Source organism: Chinchilla lanigera, unplaced genomic scaffold (genome assembly GCF_000276665.1).
Source record: "Chinchilla lanigera isolate Chin_1 unplaced genomic scaffold, ChiLan1.0 scaffold00010, whole genome shotgun sequence".
Classification (NCBI taxonomy): Eukaryota; Metazoa; Chordata; class Mammalia; order Rodentia; family Chinchillidae; genus Chinchilla; species Chinchilla lanigera.
In genome coordinates this window covers 36,029,362-36,047,691 of record NW_004955411.1, presented here as the reverse complement: position 1 = coordinate 36,047,691, position 18,330 = coordinate 36,029,362, and the positions used below count along the sequence as shown (strand labels likewise).

The 18,330-nt window shown below is 41.6% G+C and overlaps 1 protein-coding gene and 1 long non-coding RNA gene across 2 annotated transcripts; one reads left to right on the top strand and one right to left on the bottom strand.

The window, feature by feature from the left end:
* Nucleotides 1-4,537: 4,537 nt before the first annotated feature.
* Nucleotides 4,538-17,963, bottom strand: LOC102027956 (sodium-dependent glucose transporter 1C-like). Its single transcript, XM_013510835.1, has 4 exons — nucleotides 17,527-17,963; nucleotides 10,404-10,572; nucleotides 9,143-9,259; nucleotides 4,538-7,813 (listed from the first exon to the last, which is right to left on the bottom strand). The coding sequence occupies exons 1-4, from the start codon at nucleotides 17,722-17,724 to the stop codon at nucleotides 6,834-6,836; spliced, it is 1,464 nt and encodes a 487-aa protein (XP_013366289.1). The 5' UTR covers nucleotides 17,725-17,963; the 3' UTR covers nucleotides 4,538-6,833.
* On the top strand, nucleotides 5,808-17,312 carry LOC106147840. Its single transcript, XR_001232833.1, has 3 exons — nucleotides 5,808-5,898; nucleotides 8,963-9,030; nucleotides 15,088-17,312. It is a non-coding gene; the product is annotated as an uncharacterized LOC106147840 (long non-coding RNA).
* Nucleotides 17,964-18,330: the final 367 nt, after the last annotated feature.

The window sequence follows — 18,330 nt, the reverse complement described above, 5'->3', positions numbered from 1 at the left end:
GTTCCCCGCTGGGGCCGCGGCCCACAGGAGCCGCTGCGCGGCAGCCGGGGCCCCGGCCCCTCGGAACTCCAGTTCCAGCTCCAGCTCGGCTGCTCCAAGGTGCTCTTGCTCCTGTCATTTTTACAGCGGGGCCGCAGGTGTTCGCAGCTGCGCCTGATCCCGCCCTTTGCCACTTGATCCTAGCAAAAGGCCGAGAGGCAATGATCCCGCCCTTTACGGTCTGCAAAGGTGCCACCTCACCAGGCACCACCCTGAGTAGAACGAGGAAGCAGGACTTTGGTAGGCACAGGTGCAGCCTGTAGGGGACCGGCGCCCTCAGGGCTGGGCCCAGAGCCAGAGGCCCAGGGAAGATACCCCCCAGAGGTAAGATGTCTCCAGACCTCCGGGTGAAAATGCAGGCCAAGAACTTCAGAGTGAAACCTTGAGCCCTGGGAGTCCAGGCGGCGCGAAGTGACCGCCTGTGGAAGCTCCAAACTCCCTGCACTTCCTGCAGTGTTTGTTGGACCTGGGGAGTAAGCTGTCACGGGTAAATCTCAATTAATACCCACCCCCACAGTAGCCCCATTTATAGGGAGGACCCAGGCGTAGAGAACGCGGAACAGCTTTCCCGAGGGCCATTAGGAAATCAGTAACGTACGCGGATAGTGTAACAGTAGACACACAAACAACGCGGGTCCGAATTTGCAGTTTCAAACACCCCAGACTTGGGTTCTTCCACATACTTGCAGAAGGCCCTGGTTTACCTGATCACTGAGTACAGCCAAGCCAGACGAGAAAGGCCGCCCTGCTTGTCACTGGCCTGACTGCTCTTGTTTCCATTTGTCCTTTCCCAGGTGGACCACAGCCTCGAAATGTGATGTAGATATTTTATCACACATTGGAAATGTTCTCCCGCTCCCTCCTCTTCTGCCTTTCTCTCCACCCCACTACAAAACTTCGTCTCCTTCCTCACAATCCAGTTCTCTTGTTTCATCTATTTAGTCATGAATTCCTTTCAGTTTACCTGAGAAGTGTCTCTTTCATCTGTTTACAACTCTGCGCTTCCACTACCTTTCTTCTTATTCTCACTTCTTGCCTAGACTATCACAAAAGCTTTCTAGTGATTTCCAAAGGGTGTGTCTTAAGTATTTCACTGGGGTGCCTCAGAAGATCAAAGTAATGGACAGGTAATAGGACCCTAAAATAGTAACCTCTGTCACCTAATACCCAGCTCATCTCCTCATCCTCAGTAAACCTGCTGTTCTGGGCCGCCAGCCCCCAACTCCGGCCATCTCTGTGAGAAGCCTGAGGTTCTGCTGGAACGCTTCCCTCTGTCTCCCCAGTTTAACACTGAGTCCTGCCGATTTTACTTCGTTATATATTTCTAAAATCAGGCCTCCAGTCTGTGAAGAGGTTAAATTACAACAAATTTTAAGATCAAACTGGGTTTTATTAGAGAGTCTAAGATTGGGCAACATCTCATTCTGTAAGACAGACTGGGAGTTTAGATGAGCTGCATAGAAGTGGTTGGCTTTGTCAAAAGAGGATGAAAAAAGAACCCATAGAAACAAAAGGCAAATTAGTTCTTTTAGCGTTGCTTTTTAAATCCAGTTTAAAGGTTTTGCTTGCTCAGGTAAATGGGGACTGTTACTGATTGGTAGGCTGTGATTAGTCCATCAGAATCTGTAATCACTGGGTCAGAGATCTTGTTTGATTTGCTCCCCAACATATCCCAGCACCACTGCAAGGCATGGCATATTACTGATAGCTAAATGACAGCATAACTTACAGGATTAACAATTTCCACGGGGTCTTGCAACCAGAGTTGTCACTGCAGCTATAGTGGTTCTGAGACAGGTGGAAACTGAAACCAGATTTAAGCAGATGAAGTGTAAGCAAGGGAAAAGGTCACTGTACATATTGCAAGAGTCAATGAAGGAGTAGAATAGCTTAGTGAAAGAGCACAGGCTTTGGAGTCATACAATTTAAATTACTGACTGTAAGATGAAGGGAAAAACTATCTCACCATATATCTTCCTGTATAAAGTAGTACTAAAACCATCTGCCTCATTAAGCTGCTTATGGATTCAAAGAGTTGGTGAAAAACATCCAGACTGTGTGATGGACCCTCCTCCTACTCACTGCACAGTTCCTGATTTCAGGCTCCACGATGACTTCAACTTGATATACATAGCATGATAATTGGGCATACTGGGAAGGTAAAAAATATTGGTGAAGGGAAGTATAAAAATTGTATCTTCAGAATTATATTTATAAAATTTACTTTCGTTAAAAATATGGCAGGTGTAGTGAAAAACTACAAAAACACCATTCCATGGGCCCAGCCAGTCCTGGAGTCTATCATTGTGAACCTCAGTCTATTGTTCTGTCTTCCTGAGCCCATGGAACCTCTAGTGGTGAGCAGTATAATCAGAACAAGGCCATAAATCCACACTGTAAAGTCCATGCAGGTGAAGTACAAGTGTTCCCTGCTTTCTCATGGAAAGCACTGGAGAGGCTTGTATATCCCACACTATCATAGTTAGGAGTTTGCAATCTTTCCATCTCTGCCCAGAGTCACAGCTTTTTAACAGGAGCCAAGAGAGACCGAGCTTTGCCCAGAGTCCCCGGCAAGAGGCAGAGATAAAGGAGGCTCCCTGCCCTGAGCAGAGTGCATAGGGTACTCAAAGTAGATATGGTGGCAGCCAAGGGCACCTAGAGTTTATTATTTATTTAAGATAAAAACAAGGAGTGTGTGATCAGCGTCTCTCAGCTTTGACTTAACCACTTTTTTAAAGTGTTTTTTTCATAGCCAGGTGTGATTGTGCGTGTCTGTAATCCCAGCTCCTCAGGAGGTCTGGATAGGAAGATTGCTACTTCAAGACCAGCCTGGGCAATTTAGAAAGACTCTGCCCTAAATTTTTAAAACAATTTTTTGAAGGATGGTGATGTAGCTTAGTGATAGTTCCTTGCCTAGAAGGCAAGAGACCCTGAAATCAATCCCTAATTCCACCAACTAAACAAATCAACCAACTAAATAAAAAAAGACTTTTCCCCCAAGACATAAGGTGTGAAGAAGGCTAGGGAAAAGCTGTACACATTAATCATGCTTCATGGTGGAGGCACTGATCCAAATCATCTCTATTCTTGTTTCACAAATGTGAGAAAGAGGCCCATGTCACTGATGCCAGGCTTTCAGTTCCTGAGCCTTGTAGGGAAGGGGCACAGGTAAAGAGTCCCGCATCTATATGACGTACTGCTTGGAAAATCTCCTTTCTGCTCCAAAACAGAAACAGGTCTGTAATTACTTCCAGTAGGAAATTACTGCTAAATAATATACTTACTAAGATATCCAGCTAGAAACAGCTTCAATGGGAGACTGGTAAGTTTAGAAATTAGATCGTAAACTTGCAGGAAGCTGCAAGGCCAAAGAAGTTAGATATCATTTCCAAAATAACTGTGTGAAAATACTCCCGTTTTAGGAACCCATCTCAAAAACATGGGAAGACTAAAAGTGTAAAATCTGAACATGTTTTTGACTAGTTTCTGAAAGACAGATTCCAAACTTGTTTTTAAATATCAAAGAAATTAATGACCCAAGAATCTTACTTTAACCATTGTTTATATCTTATTCAAACAAGACTTGTACAAAGCCATGCAAACAGTGAACACACTTGTATTCAGATGTAATAAATCTACAAGGGCAGCCCTGTTTTGAAAATCAGAACTGTTTCGTGAGAAGTTATGTAGGAGAGCCTGCAGAAGCCTTGGGCCTGGTGTATTTGGTAGGATTTGGAACAACAGTATAGATTATCCACTTTCTTCAGCCAAGCATCAGTGGATGTAACAGAAAGCAGGGACCTGTTCCTCTTGGCTTCTCTTTCAGAAAAGGTACAAAAAGTACCAATCACTTATGAAGCAGAATGATGTAACTAAGCTGTGTAAGAGCCTAAAAAGTCCCTCTGACCAGCAGAGGTTCCAGTGTTTGCACTGTCAAAGGCAACTGTTCTCAAAGTGGGCTGAGAATTACACTTAAACCGTGATAACTTCAATACTCACACTTCCCTACAGACCAATTTAATTGGTACTGAAGTAAAATGACTGGACCTGGGTAGTTTTAAAACACTGCCAGGTGATTTCAAGAGCAGCCAGGTTTAAAACACAAACACACACACACACACACACACACACACACACACAGGCAAAGGCTTATCACCTAACTAGGACAAGCATGTATCTTGCGATCATCTTTTCCCTCTAGTCCATTTTTCTCCTGAACCTTATCGATTGTGCGAATCAAAATGTCACTTTGCCCCGCTGCACTATCACTGTGACTTTCCCATATCACAGTGAAGAGCTAAGCACTTTGTACCCCAAGATAAAACAAAAATTGTGGAGTCATCTCACCGATTGTGATCTGAAAAACCTTGAACATTTCCCATAAAACTTGGCTCCCTAGCAGAAGCAATTTTGGCATCTGTTGGGAACTTTATGAACATGACAATCATGTGAGGCACTTGCTGTCTTTCCATCAGGTACAGACTAATGCAAACTCAGAAATCTTTGCATTTTTTAATTATTTTCCTTTGAACATTATATTTTTTCATTTGGCAAGATAGGCCTGCTCTTGTTTTCCTTGCAGGTAAATTTTTCCTTTCTGAAATGCTTCTGTCTCTGAGTCATTTTTCAACAAGGTAAAGGCACCTCAGTCTCCTGCTGCAAGCAATCAGGGAAAAAGCTGAAAGCTGAGAACCAGCTCAGTTACCCTACATGTTGGCAGGTATAACCCAATAGCCAGCTCAAGCATGGAATGCACCCACTGGCTGTTATGAGGAAATCCCAACCCTGGGGTCACATCCCTAGCTGCAGGCTTCTTAGGCAGGCTTTAGCCGTGTTAACCTTATCTGCACCAAGCTAATTATTTTTACCAAATTACACCAGAGACACCTGGAGTTAGAGACACCAGAGACACCTGGAGATATGCAAACACAAACACACATCAAGGGATTTCACTTTATGCATTAGAAGCCTTCCCCTAGTAACTTGTTAAGATGAAAGTATGTATGTCAACAACTGCACCAGGAGAACTCAGCTACTTTACTTTCCTGGAACTGCATGGGAATGATTATAAAATTCTGTATTGCTCTTTAGCTAATAAAGTGATGGCTAGCAAATCTTACATGAAAGAGTAGAATGTGAGCACTGTGAAAGGAAACAGTACCTGTCCTGTGTTACTCCCAAGGCAGTGCTTGGTAAACATGGTAAATGCTCAGTAGATGTATGTCAAATGACCGAAATACAAGGACTAGGAAACTTTCTAGTCCAGAGCTTAGGACTGCAATAGCGCCTCTGCAAATAAAGAATTCACTTAGAGTTGATTCATGCATAAATGCTACCCTAATATTTAGGGACAGAACTTACTTTTCTTGAAAAAATCAAGCAGTTCACTAACAAGTCTAATAGGTTCTGTAAAAAGTTTATAAATTTCTGGGAGTTTTTCTACTCCAGTTGCAAAGAACAATTTATATTGTCAGTCTCAGTGCCTGCCAATCCAGTTCAGCACCCATTAGCAGTATTCGCTAAGTCTAGTACTATTCTTGTATAGACATGACAGTGGAAGCTCCCTTGGAATTTTAAATCCCCCTGACCCCAATCAGCTGGGGCAGGAGTACAGAGGCGGCCAAACCTGGAAGGGAGCAACAACATCAAACCAAGCCAAGCCCATCCATATGCTGACATACAACTCCCATGCTAGGCCCCATAGGGCAATGGAATCTACTTAGGTCACAAAAATTCTTTCTGGAACTCCTTATAGGAGCATTAGGGGGGCAGAATGGCCACACAGAGGAGCAGAGATTCCAGGAGAGGTAGAGACCACCCCAGCTCAAGGTTCCCTACTATATACCATCTACTTCTAAGGTAAAGCACTGAGATCAGTCATGTCAAGGTGTGACCTCCAGCATCGTAAACAAAGGAATACAGGACAGTTCACATAGCACAAAGTTGGGGTCAAAGCCCCAAAACATAATAATGATATTTGGTACAGTACTTCACAGAAAGGGGTGTCATTATCAGTGCAGTGGTTAACACAGGTAAATCTTAAACACTTGCTAAAATACAGATCAAAATCTGGAAGAAGAGAAAAAATAGTCTGAACTAGATGCCTTGCAAAAGCTTTCTTTGGGGTTATTTCTTCACTGTGGGTGATACTAAGCAGGTTGTAATGGGCCAAATGCCTACTACAGTTTGAGAGAATATTTTTAAAAGTACGAGTTTCTCTATCCTTTTCCTATAGCTGGTGTGTTATAGATAAACTAGATTGACTAACCCAAAACAATACAGCCAAATAATAAAAATACATTAAAGATTTTAAATAGAATTATCATATGACCTGCTTATGTGAATATACTCCAAAAGAATTAAAAATAGTATAGAAAGGTTATTTCTTTACTCATTCACACAACATTCTGCATGATAGCTGAAAAGTGGAAGCAATTTGTAAGATCCTCAAAGGATGCCGAAAATCTGCTAAATCCTTGGCTCTGAATGGCCTCTTAGAAGTGGCAGTTATTCAGTGAAATTGGAAATAGTCCATCTTCTCTAAGTGTTAGACCATTGTGTCCTGGTTTCTGACAAGGTGATTCTGGGGAACCTGCCAGTGATAACTCGAGAAGACGCAAATTTCATCTAATCTGAGATGAATTGTTGGATACTTCAGCTATAGGCTCTATCGAACTATTTCTAGATATCCATGTTAAAGAATGCCTCACTGTATCATTTACTGCAACCACTTCAAATCCATTTCATTCCATTCTTCTACACCTTCTCTTCATTCTCTTTGTCATAGCCCAGAACTAGAGGGCAAAGCTTTCTGGTCCTTGTTCCTTGTTTTCTTTCTGCTGGCGATCCAGAGGCAAGGTGGCTAACTTATACATCACAGGAAATAATACAGCAGTGAATACTGCTGACCCCAAACATGTGTGCAGAACTACTGGCAAATCTGGGTATTGTCCCTGGAGAATTCCAATGACTGCAGGAATAGCCATTTCTCCAAGAGCACCACCAATTACAAAAAAAGCCGCAGATTTCCCACTTATGGTCGTATACTGCTCAAGCCAAGAAATACCACTGGGAAAGGTGGTGGCCATTGAGGCCCCATACACAGAACTCCCTATCCAGACACAAAGTGGGCTCTTGTCAAAAAGCACCAGGAATAAACACGAGACCACGCTGCCAATGTTGCTCAGCACAATCATGGTGCCAGGCTGTAAACATGCAGCAAAGAAGATTGCCAGGCCCCTGCAGGCTGCAGAGGTCCCCCAGAAGATGGAGTTCAAGCCGGCGGCTTCGCTTTCCTCCAGGCCAACGTGGGTGGTGGCAAAGGAGAAAATGTAAGAGCCATAGGTTATCTCAGCTCCAACGTAAAAAAAGAAGAACAGAAAAAGGAGGCAGAGCAGGGCCTTGTGATGTTTAGCTCTTCGAGATTCCTGAGCAGATGCTGCTGACTTTTCGTGCTTCGAGGTTTTCTTGAAAAACAAAGCAAACAGGAAGACAGAAACTACAAAGATGTAAGTGCCGATGGAAGCATAAGCCCACAGTAAGTTCAAGTCATCAGGTGCTGCAAACAGAAGGTCTGGGTCGGCTTCAGGTGATCGGTTGAGGGCTGGATGGTGAAGGTCAGGCTCTGTGTGGTTTTCAGCTGACACTGTCGTCCCCAAGGCCAATTTTGCCAGAATAGGAGCCAAAAAGGCACCCAAGGCAAAACTGAAGTGTAAGGCCTGCATATGTGGGGCTCCTTTGTCCCCCCATAGAGTTAAGATAAGGACGTTCCCACCTACCAATGAAAGATACGGGAAATGACTTAAGCTATACACAGTAGGTTGGTAAAAATAAATAAGTAAATAAGTAAACAATTCATTACTATTGGAGGATGAGTCTGTATTACATGGCAGCAGCTTTGTGACATTCTCGGTCATCAAACACTGCACCTGATTCAATTCTGTGTTTAAGGAACTCTAACCCACTGGCACCAAAGAACTATTTATTTTACCATCTTATATATACTACATGGACTTGTGCAAGTGGCAAACCACTGCCTCTGAGAGCCACACACATCAACCAAGGCTTTTTATAAAATAGTACTAAACTAGACTGGAGAGTATGATTTATAGAACTACTTATTTGTAAATCTTTCAAATATATTTTGAAGCAAACTTTTATCACCACATAGTGGCGAAATGTCCAAAGCTTTTTGTACTTGGAACTGGTAGTCACTTCAAGCACATTATATAAATATAGATTATGCATATAGATACATAGATGCATAGACACAGATACATGCAAAGCACATATTCAGGCACCTGACTACTTCAGGACTCTGTTATGTCCCTTTACAGGCCACAATAACACCTTTCAGTGTTTGCATTTACATTGTCTGAACACCTCCAAGATATCTGACTTTTTAAAAACTCTTATACTTTCCGATAAACATGTATTGCCACCCTGTAAATTTACCACCAAAATGAACAGAAGTATAAAGCATTTCTACAGTCTATCAAGTAACTTTAGAGCATGGAAGGACAGCTCGGAAAGGGGATTGGGTAGGAAACCATTATCACATATGTTATTAAGCAGGTATTCAAAGAGGTGATGATGGAAGCTCTTCTGTAACAGGCAAAACTTTTGAGTGATAAAAGAACAGAAAATGAAAGAAAAGAAAGTATGCACACCACAAGTTTCTCTTAGCTCAATAACTAGGGTACATTTTAAATTGGACAGCTGTCTCTGTGCTTTTGGAGCCAAAAAGTGGTTCCTATTAAACTCAATTCCTCCCACCTTACAGTGATAAAATTCTCTCCTGAATGAAAGTCTATTCACTGTACTGCCCTTACCCACTGGGAGGGCCCTTCCCTGTTTGTATATTGTATCTCAATAATTTCCCATGACACAGTCTTTTAACTACACTTTGTCTACTGAATTTCAGTGCCGAACTGACCAAGAGAGGAGCTGTGAGGAGGGTTGCTCTGATCAGGTGACACCATTACCCACGCAGTAAGTCCCTGTCACTTCAAGAGCACTGCAAGTGACATTTGATACACTGTGCTCTACTTTTCATAGCAGTTATGTCCCAATCCTAGAGATGACACTGAAGAAATTTACTAACCTGTATCCAGAGTTCCATATGAAATACCAAAGATGGACATCATGACAATCAGTAATACTGCTCTCTTGCAAAAAGGAATGAGATAAAGACCAACTGTGGTAGCCAATAGTGACACTCCTGGGAAGAAACATAATAAACTCAATTGTAAAAAAACAGTATTCATGCACAGTCATGCATCAAGTTAACATCATAAAAACTTCCAAGAATATAAAATAAGCCCAAATTAAAACAAAGTTATCTTGAGAAGATGTGACTTGCAGATTGTACAAGTGGTTATTTTATCTAAATCTTCCATAATTTTTATGGACTATAAATATGAATTACTATGACATGAAAATAATTCTAGCACTGCTAATCAAACTGAAAGTTATATCACACAGCAAAGTTTTACAGAAAAAGACAGAAGGCAAAAATCATTTAGTTAAATACTTCATATGTATAGCCTCTTATGGGAATTTTAGATATGAGTTATCAAGGTAAAAAGATAAAAGAGAATACAATTGATATGGTATTTTTTAGTAAAATATTAAATAAATCAGTTTGGGGAAGGTTGAGGGATGTATAGACAAATATTGTTGGGCTGGAGAGGTCTCTCAGTTGTAGAGAGACAACTGAGATGCTTGAGCAGCACCTACAACTACAAAAATTTGGGTTCAATGCTCAAGACAATAAAATATTATATTCTTTCAACTCACTTTGGAAACAAAAGAGATTACTTATTATTAGCAATAAATTTTTCTCATTGCTTTGAAAGACTTTATCATGTTATCCTTGAACCTAAATTTTCTTTAAACATCAATTTAATCAATCAATTTATATTAACAGCTGTGCCATCTATGTCCAGGGGATATAGGGCTATCTGGGGTCATCACTGGTATGGGGCCACAGGGATAAAAACACAGCTGACATCAGTCCCTCACCATCCTGGACCCAATCATGTGTAATTCAGAGGCCATGGAGCCTGAGCAGATGTTAGGTGCTACTTCTGATCTCTGTGGCCCCAGCAGATCTGCCTTCCACCCTCATAAGCAGACCTTTTGGACACCCGCTGTGTGACCCTGAAATGGTTTTCACAAGAGCACAGCACAGATTCCCCCTCACTGCCACGTTGAGAGATAGCAGGGAACCCAGCTTCATGGAGGATGCCCAGCACTCCCTATTTCAGTAGTGAACCATCCTGCAGGCTGCTGTTTTGTCTGTGGATAGCCAAGATGAAAACTAATCAAAAGTCAACAAAGAAGTGAAATTGCTGTTTACTTACCTAAAAGTAAAAGGTGATTCATACAGTCAAAAAGAATTCCACCAATCAAAGAGCCACCCAAATATCCCAAAGCACGACCCACAAATATTTGAGAAAGACTGCTCATATTTTGGTTCACATTTCTTGCCAAGTCTTGAAACGTGGGTCCGAGTATAGCAATAGTCATTCCCTGAAATTCAAAAACAGCTTTTATTTACAAGGTAACATGAATGTAATTTATGTCCACTACAAAAAAGTGAGGAGTGGGTTATAATGCAATGCAGAGAATTACTTTAAGCCCTCCAAGAAGGAAATAATGTACAGTGACAATACAAGTATTATTGGAGCCACAGACCCTTACTGCCTTTCTTTCAAAATTCTCAATTTTTAAAAAATTATTTAATTCTTGTGGTTTTCGGTTGCATGTTGTTTCATATTTGAATAATATCATAAAATACTATTCGGTATTAAAAGGTAATAAGGAGCTTGGGATGTAATTCAGCGGCAGAAAAATTGCCTAGCATGCCTAAAACCCTCAGTGTGATCCCCAATACAGAAAAAAATTAAGTAAATCTATTCTAAAATACACATACATACATATACACATATGCTTTTATGTGTACTAACTAAGTACTCTGTCACTAAGACACATAACTAACTTTCTACCGACCTTGCAGGGGTCTTCACACTTGTGATCCTCCTGCCTCAGCCTCTGGAGTAGCTGGGATTACAGGAGTACACCACCACACCTGACCAGGGTTCTGTATTTTGATATATACCACTTGCAATACCATGAAAATTTAGAAGTTAAAAATTTAATTATCAAAATATTCTCATTTTTGCTTCTTTAAAACAGCAGTATTTTTGGTGCACATCGAGTCCTTCCTCAGAACTACAAATCTACACAATATGCAGGAAATAAACAACTTAAACATTTTTAAGACTATATTTTTCTTCAAAGAAATCAGGAGTACAGTTGGTAAGGCTTCCTTGGAAAGTTCTATATGCATATGTGCAGAATAACTTTTGAAATAAAATTTTACTTGACAATATGTTGTGATAAGTTGAATTTGGCCTAAGCTATCTCCATAGGCACCAAATAGCATCCTAATTTCGTATATCAAAAATACAACCTAACTGTAGTATCTTCTTATAACAAATGACTGAGACTTGGCCAAACATATCAGCCAATCCTTCAACCAGTTGCAGGCTGCACAGTGCAGACACATGTCAAAATAAGGTAAACACAAGCTGCAACTAATCAGGCTATTTCTGTATGTAGCTTCTTGTTTCTGTATTCCTGCTCATATGCTAGGTAGATTCTCTAAACCTTCACTGGTTCGTATTTTACAACTTGTTCAGAGAAACCAGTGTCTCTACCACTGGAGATTGCTACAGGAATGCCCCATGAACACATTTAAAGTAACCATAGCTACTGTTACTGTAGCACCCTTTCTATATGAGAAAACATGTATAAAACCAGAAACTAGGCATTGTTATGGTTTGTGTCTAGATGTGCCCTCAAAGCCTCATGCAGCCTTGGACAAGGCTTTGCAAAGGTGGCTGAATCTAGAGTATATGTTGCTGGGATGAAGGGTGTGTGATCAGTAAGTCACTCGCTGATTGGTTTGGCATAGTTCCGGCTAGGATTAAGGGTGCAAGTCATACACCTGCCCTAGGATGGGTAGCCTGCATACAATATAAGAGACAGAGTCTTGTATGCTTGCTTCCTTGTGGCTTTTGCTATCTTGTGGGCGCCATGAACTATTCTCCTTGTGGTGCCCCTCTGCCAAGCCACTCTGCCTTGGAGCCAGAAGATTAGAGACAGATACCTCTACACACTGTGAGACAAATAAACCTTTTCCCCTTTAACTTTGGATGTCGGGTATTTTGTATTAGCAGTGAGAGAACAGTAACTAAAACAGGCACGGAAGGTGGCAAGTGAATATTATTTGTAAGTGTTCAAATGATCCAGCAGGTACTAGAAGTGATATTTTCCTAGCTGTTTATGATATTGCCAAATTAAATTGTAAAACATCTCTACTAAGTTGGCCAACCCTTTATGGGAAATTGTGATGGGTTACCTCACAAGTAAAAAATTGGCATAGGAATCAATGAGTCTGTTTTGCAAGATAATTTCCTATACTTAATTTTGTCTTTATTAGGTTTTTGACCTTTAAGAAAACTGAATACTATTAAAAGAGCTAAGGTTATGCAAGAATTGTATAATTTTTGTTATTTGCCTTTGACCTGTTAGTATCACTTTGGATAAATGAAATATATATATTTCATATATATATATATATGATCTTGTTTTGATGAAGTATTTTAAATCCTAGATGCTTTGAGGAGCCTTTCAAAGTCAAATTCTAAATTAAATCTTTTTGGCGCTGGGGATTTAGCTCAGCAGCAAAAGCACCTGCCTGGCAAGCGCAAGGTCGTGAGTTCAGTTCCCGGTACCGGAGAAAAACCAAAAAAAATAAATAAATAAATAAAATAAAATAAATTAAATCTTTTTGTGACCTTGAATTAATTTTGGGATTTCCTGGGCAGGCCCTTTGAAAAGGAAATCTGTCTTTACAAAAAAAGAGGTATTAAACAAATGGGGCTTATTTGATGTATTAAATCAGAAGCTTTGTCAAACAATAAGCAATGCCAAAATTTCTTTCAGTTGTAGTTGTATGAATGTGTTATTACTGTGTTTAAAGTGGTATATAATACAAAGAAATCTAATACTTCTCATATAGTGCTGTCACTCATAACGCTAGGTTATTAACTTAAAATATTTGCCTCAAAGGCTGGGCAAGGTGGTGCACATCTATAATCCCAGCACTTGGGAGGTTGAGGCAGAGGATCACTGCCAGTTTGAGGCCATCCTGGGTTACAAAGTGAGTTCAAGGCCAACCTGAACTACATAGTGAAGTCTTGTCTCAAAAAGACAAAAAACCAAAACTGTTTGCCTTAGAAATAACCACATTTTCTGGCCAACTGTATCACTGTTGTAAAGATTTCTCAATTCTTAATGAAAGACTATTTTAAATATTGTTATTTGCAGTCAATTGTTTAATCTGATATTTTTCTATCAGTTGGTATTCAAGAACATTCATGGAAAAGGCTTTAAAGTACAGGTTTCTGGTAACTGTAAGATCATTCCATAGGACTGGGTATGAATTCTCAAACTTTAGTAAAGAAATGGACTAGATCATAAACATCAAGCCAATGTATAACTCAATTCAAGCACAACTAAAATGAATTAAATACTAAGGAAGTGGCTTAGCTAGATTTTGATGCCAACTCAGTCAGTACAGAAATTAACATACACAATTTGAATGAGATCCATAACAATGATTCAAGCCTCACCGTTTATCATGTTACCTACATACTAAACGGTATATGCACCTGAACTAGAGAAATGAAATGGATTTTGAAGATCTAAATCCACTGCTAAGTCTGAACTCATGAAAAGCTTGGATAGCCTGCCTGGTCCTTACTAAATTTTATACCTTATGCTATTTAAAAGACTGCACTTCATGACTCATCATGGAAGAGAGGAAATTATCAAAATTATGACAAAACATTGGTAGGGTAAATATTGTGAAACTGTAAAATTTGGTTATAACCAATGTTTAGTTTGTCAAATTTGTAATTCTGGTAGGACAATAAAAACCTCAAGGGCTACATTTCTAGTACCTGGAACTTTTCAATACCTACAAATGTATATCATTTGCTGGGCATGGTGGTGCACACCTGTAACCCCAGCACTTGGGAGCCTGGGCAGGAGGATCACTGCAAGTTCAAGGCTAGCGTAGGCTACATAGTGAATTCAAGGCCAGCCTGAACTACAGAGTGAGATCCTGTCTGTCTATCTATCCATCGGTCTGAATGGATATTACGCACTTCCAACCTTCAATATCTATTTTCTGGTTTTATAGACGTTTTCTCATGCAGGAAGCCCGATGCTCTAACATTAGCTGTAGTTATTAAAACTGTGTTTTATTATGAGGCATTCCTGTAGCAATCACCAGTGATAGTCTCCCTGCACAAATTGAACTGTTAAATGATACTATTTGCCTTACTCAAAACACAACAGTGTATTAAGCAAAGCTAACGGAATCAGCTGGATTGCCTTAGTCAAGGTACTAAAATTAATAGCAATGGAATTCATTTTCACTGGAGAACACAGATTGATTCCTCATGAAATAGTTGTGGGAAGCCCCCAGTAATAGAACTGCATATATCTCCCACTTTCATAAACTCAGTAGTGCAAGGTTTTAATGCATTATGCTAAAGTATATTTTCACTAGGTAAAAGAAGCCCTTTATGCCCCACCAACTGATGACAACCAGAACTTTCATGATCCAGATCTTCAAGAGAGGGTCTTTTGGAAACACCACCAGAAAATGATGGCCCTTGACTCTGCTGGTAGGGATGATAGACTTTCCTCTGCAGCAAAGTATCAGGGTACTGAGTCTTAGATCTACACCTCACATCTCTAAGGGGCCCTGCCAATTTCCTGAAACTGTATACTTAAATCTCAAGGCAAAGCTGACCAGAGATGTTTCTCTCCAGAAGATGACACCATAGATGTGGAAAGCTTTCCTAAGGTCATAGATTAAGACTTCTCTGACACTGTGAAAGTCTTACTTTCTTTCCTTTTCTAACTACTGTATTACTTGCTATCCTAATCCTTTCCCTTTCCTTACAGGAAAATCTATGCGACCATACCTGTGAATGACATTAGTAAAGGCTAATTTTGCAGCAAGAAACCAAAGCAACTGTGTGATTTGTGGGCTAATGCCCCCAAATCGGTAAAAAATTTCTCTACTGCCAAGGACACTCCACATTCCCACTGAGCTCCTTGGAAACCCCAAAAGGATGGAAAGCTTTCCTTGATATTCTAAAAATCACTGTTCCTTGCTTTTTTATACTTGTGGGAAGTGTGGAAGTAGTGCTCTGAATTTTCCTAAATATATAATCACCACCAAATACAGAAAACCTATGAGTGATGTCTGAAAGAGCACAATGCATGTGCAAAAGAGCTGCAGATTGATTATGTGGGTGATTTCCCTAAGCCAAAAAGAGAAATGAAAAACAAATGTTGATAATACTGGTGTTCATCTGGACGCTGGCATGGAACCATTAAGGAAGGTTCTCAAGGAAAAGGAACATGTGTTCTTGGAGCACCTAGCAGTTTCCAGGCACTCTGAATGATGGATAGCAGGTCTGGCTATTCCAAGGTTTTATATCATCTTTTATGTTTAGTGTGTCTCCTGGTTCCTGTGTGTTACCAGACTACCTACAAAAGATCAGGCCATTTTACAGACAACTATGGTCCTGTATCACCATCATTCCCCAAACAAAGACTAGGACCAAGCAGACTCAAATACTGTTGAACTCTCTTTAGGTATTGGCTAAGCTTTGGATGATTTGATTTTGATCAGTTTGGCTCACTGAGACACCTGTTACAGAATGTACTTGAGTTTCTTGGTATCACGGATAGCAAGATAGAAGTACTGTAATATCTCCTGACATCCTAAAATCTCCCTTGTGTAATGTGCCTCCTCAAGTCATAAACGTTTCTATGCAAATATCCTGTGTCATCAAGTGGTCAACAACAACAACAAAAAAAACAAAGCATCAACAATCATCCATCTCTTGTTATTGTCAATTGTGAATTCCAAAAATTGATCAAATCAGTCAGTTATGTTGGTGACAGAAAGTGTTGTCAGTGCTCAAGGTCTCAGTCAATCTCTCAAAATTCACAGGCTGACCAAGAGCAGAGAACTGTTCATTAAATATGGCACAAAGCTGCCTGTGTATCTGGAAAACTACCTCAACAAGTCAATAAACTGTACCCTGAGAATATGTTCATAGAGTAAGTTGACGGGATGTCAAAGGTTCAGCGTGTCACCTGCAGCAAACTGCTTAGAAGTGTGTGAAGGCAAATGTACTGTGACCAATAAAGCTATTTCTATATGTCACTGTCTTGTTGTCTATAGATATCACCTGCCACATTCCTGGGTGGATCATTCTGAACCTTCTACCAATTCAGATGCACCTCAGGGTGTGTCTTTGTCCAAAGAAGCTGTAAAATTAACTTGTCTAACCTTTTATTAAGTATCAGTAAAAACTAAGCGATACAGTTGGCTTTGACAGGAAATTCCTTGGATCCTTAAAAAATGTTCATCTACATTTGAAGAATAATTGATACTAATTGAATGCTTGTGCTGGGTGTACCCCTTGTCCAAGCAGGGACAGTCAGGACTAAGGAGCAGAATAAGCACAGGTGCCCAGCAAACATTAAATACAGACAAAAGTCAGAATACTGGCTCAAATCAAATCTGCTCCACGCACTCAAAGAACTTACAACATGGCACACCCTGAGGCTCCACTAAACATCTACTATGATTTCTTTGTCACCCCTACTTCCCCCAATCAAAACACTAAACAACTGGCTGAGGTGGAGATGCTAAGTGACCAAAAGTGACTCTTCTCAGGGGACTCACCCTCCCAACACCCCAGGATTACAATCATCCAGTGAAAAGAGGAAGTTTTCCACAAATACTGAATTGAGGGGCAGCCCAAGGGTTTGGAAGAAAACACTTGTAGTACTGCACTTTGCCCCAGGACTAACATAACATTTAACAATATATAGTCTTGATTAAAATAGGATTATGGGCAGAGAAAGAGATGTTTGTGGCTGTACCACTTAACTAGCTGTGATCTGGAAAAGTGAGTTCCACCCGGGGTCCATTTCTAACTACAAAATTAATTAGTTGGCTGAATTTGGCCAGGCCATTAGGAAGAGAAAAATCGAGAAAATCACTTTTCCGTGCAATAATTTGGCACGTGGTAGAGCAGTCGCTAGAGATCTGCCAACCCCTGTTGTATCTCCTCATTGAACCAAGAACATGAAGGTTAGCTAGTTTGGAAAACATACTAGGAAAATCAATTTCCCACTTGACAGAAGCCCTCCATGGTTACGGCTGTGCCGCGTGTTACACGAGGAAACCGAGGCCCGGGCAGATTAGTTAATGACCCAAAGTGACAGTGCGCAGGGGGCCAACTCGAGACTCCGACTGGGAAGGCCAAGTTCTCTGCAGAGAACCGCTCGGGCCCGGGAGGGTTGCAGCCCAGCTCTCACCAGCCCCAGGAAGGAGGCATACAGGACCGCGGTGGTGAACCAGCGCAGCGCGCTCCCTGTCCCGGGCACCGCCACCGCCTTCAGCTCAGGCTCGGGGGCCGAGGCCTGGAGGAGCCGCTGCTCAGCAGGCGGGCGCCCGGCCCCACGGGACTCCGTTTCCAGCTCCAGCGCGGCGGCGGAGGGGAGGCGGCCGTGCATCTGCCGAGATTTTCTTCGCCGGACCCTGTGGAGCGCTGAGCCCTGCTCCTCCCCGGCCCGCAGGTCCCTCCCAGCGCTGCCTCCCCGAGGGAGCTGCCAGATTCAGGCCATGACGAAATCGGACTTTGGAACACGTAGGTATGGCCGGCAGTGGATATTCTTGCACCATATTGCCAAACTCCTGCCCTGGTCACTCTGCAGAAAAGACTCTCGCCGTGAGGACCGCCCTTCCGCCGGAAGTTAACGTGGTTGCCTGGGAAACACGTCGCCATAGAGCTAGCACCACCCAGAGACATGGCGTGCAGCGGAGCGCTGACTGCCGAACTGGCGGGTTTAGCTTTCAGACTGGAGGCCGCAGGTTCCGGGCTCTCCTCGCCCGCCGCGAGCTGGGGACTCTCCAGGGGGCTCCGAGGGACAAACTAGCTCTGAATCAGCAGGTGCTCACTGAGGCAGGTTAAAGGATTTGCTATGAATCCCCCAGGTCAACAGTGCCCAGTAGCTGGCAGTCGTTACTGAACATTTGTTTAACAGAGCAGCTCTGTCCATTCTCTCCGCTGCTGAGATGTCGGGAATTGGTACCACTTGGTAGGAAATAAACTGAAAGTA

What these genes read in the sequence shown, in the direction of transcription:
- LOC102027956 (XM_013510835.1), bottom strand. Translation starts at nt 17,724, where the DNA reads ATGCACGGCCGCCTCCCCTCCGCCGCCGCGCTGGAGCTGGAAACGGAG. An exon ending in GAATCACCTTTTACTTTTAG is followed by an intron (nt 9,260 to 10,403) that starts GTAAGTAAACAG and finishes GTTTCTTCCCAG; the next exon opens with GAGTGTCACTATTGGCTACC. An exon ending in ATATGGAACTCTGGATACAG is followed by an intron (nt 7,814 to 9,142) that starts GTTAGTAAATTT and finishes TTTCATTGGTAG; the next exon opens with GTGGGAACGTCCTTATCTTA.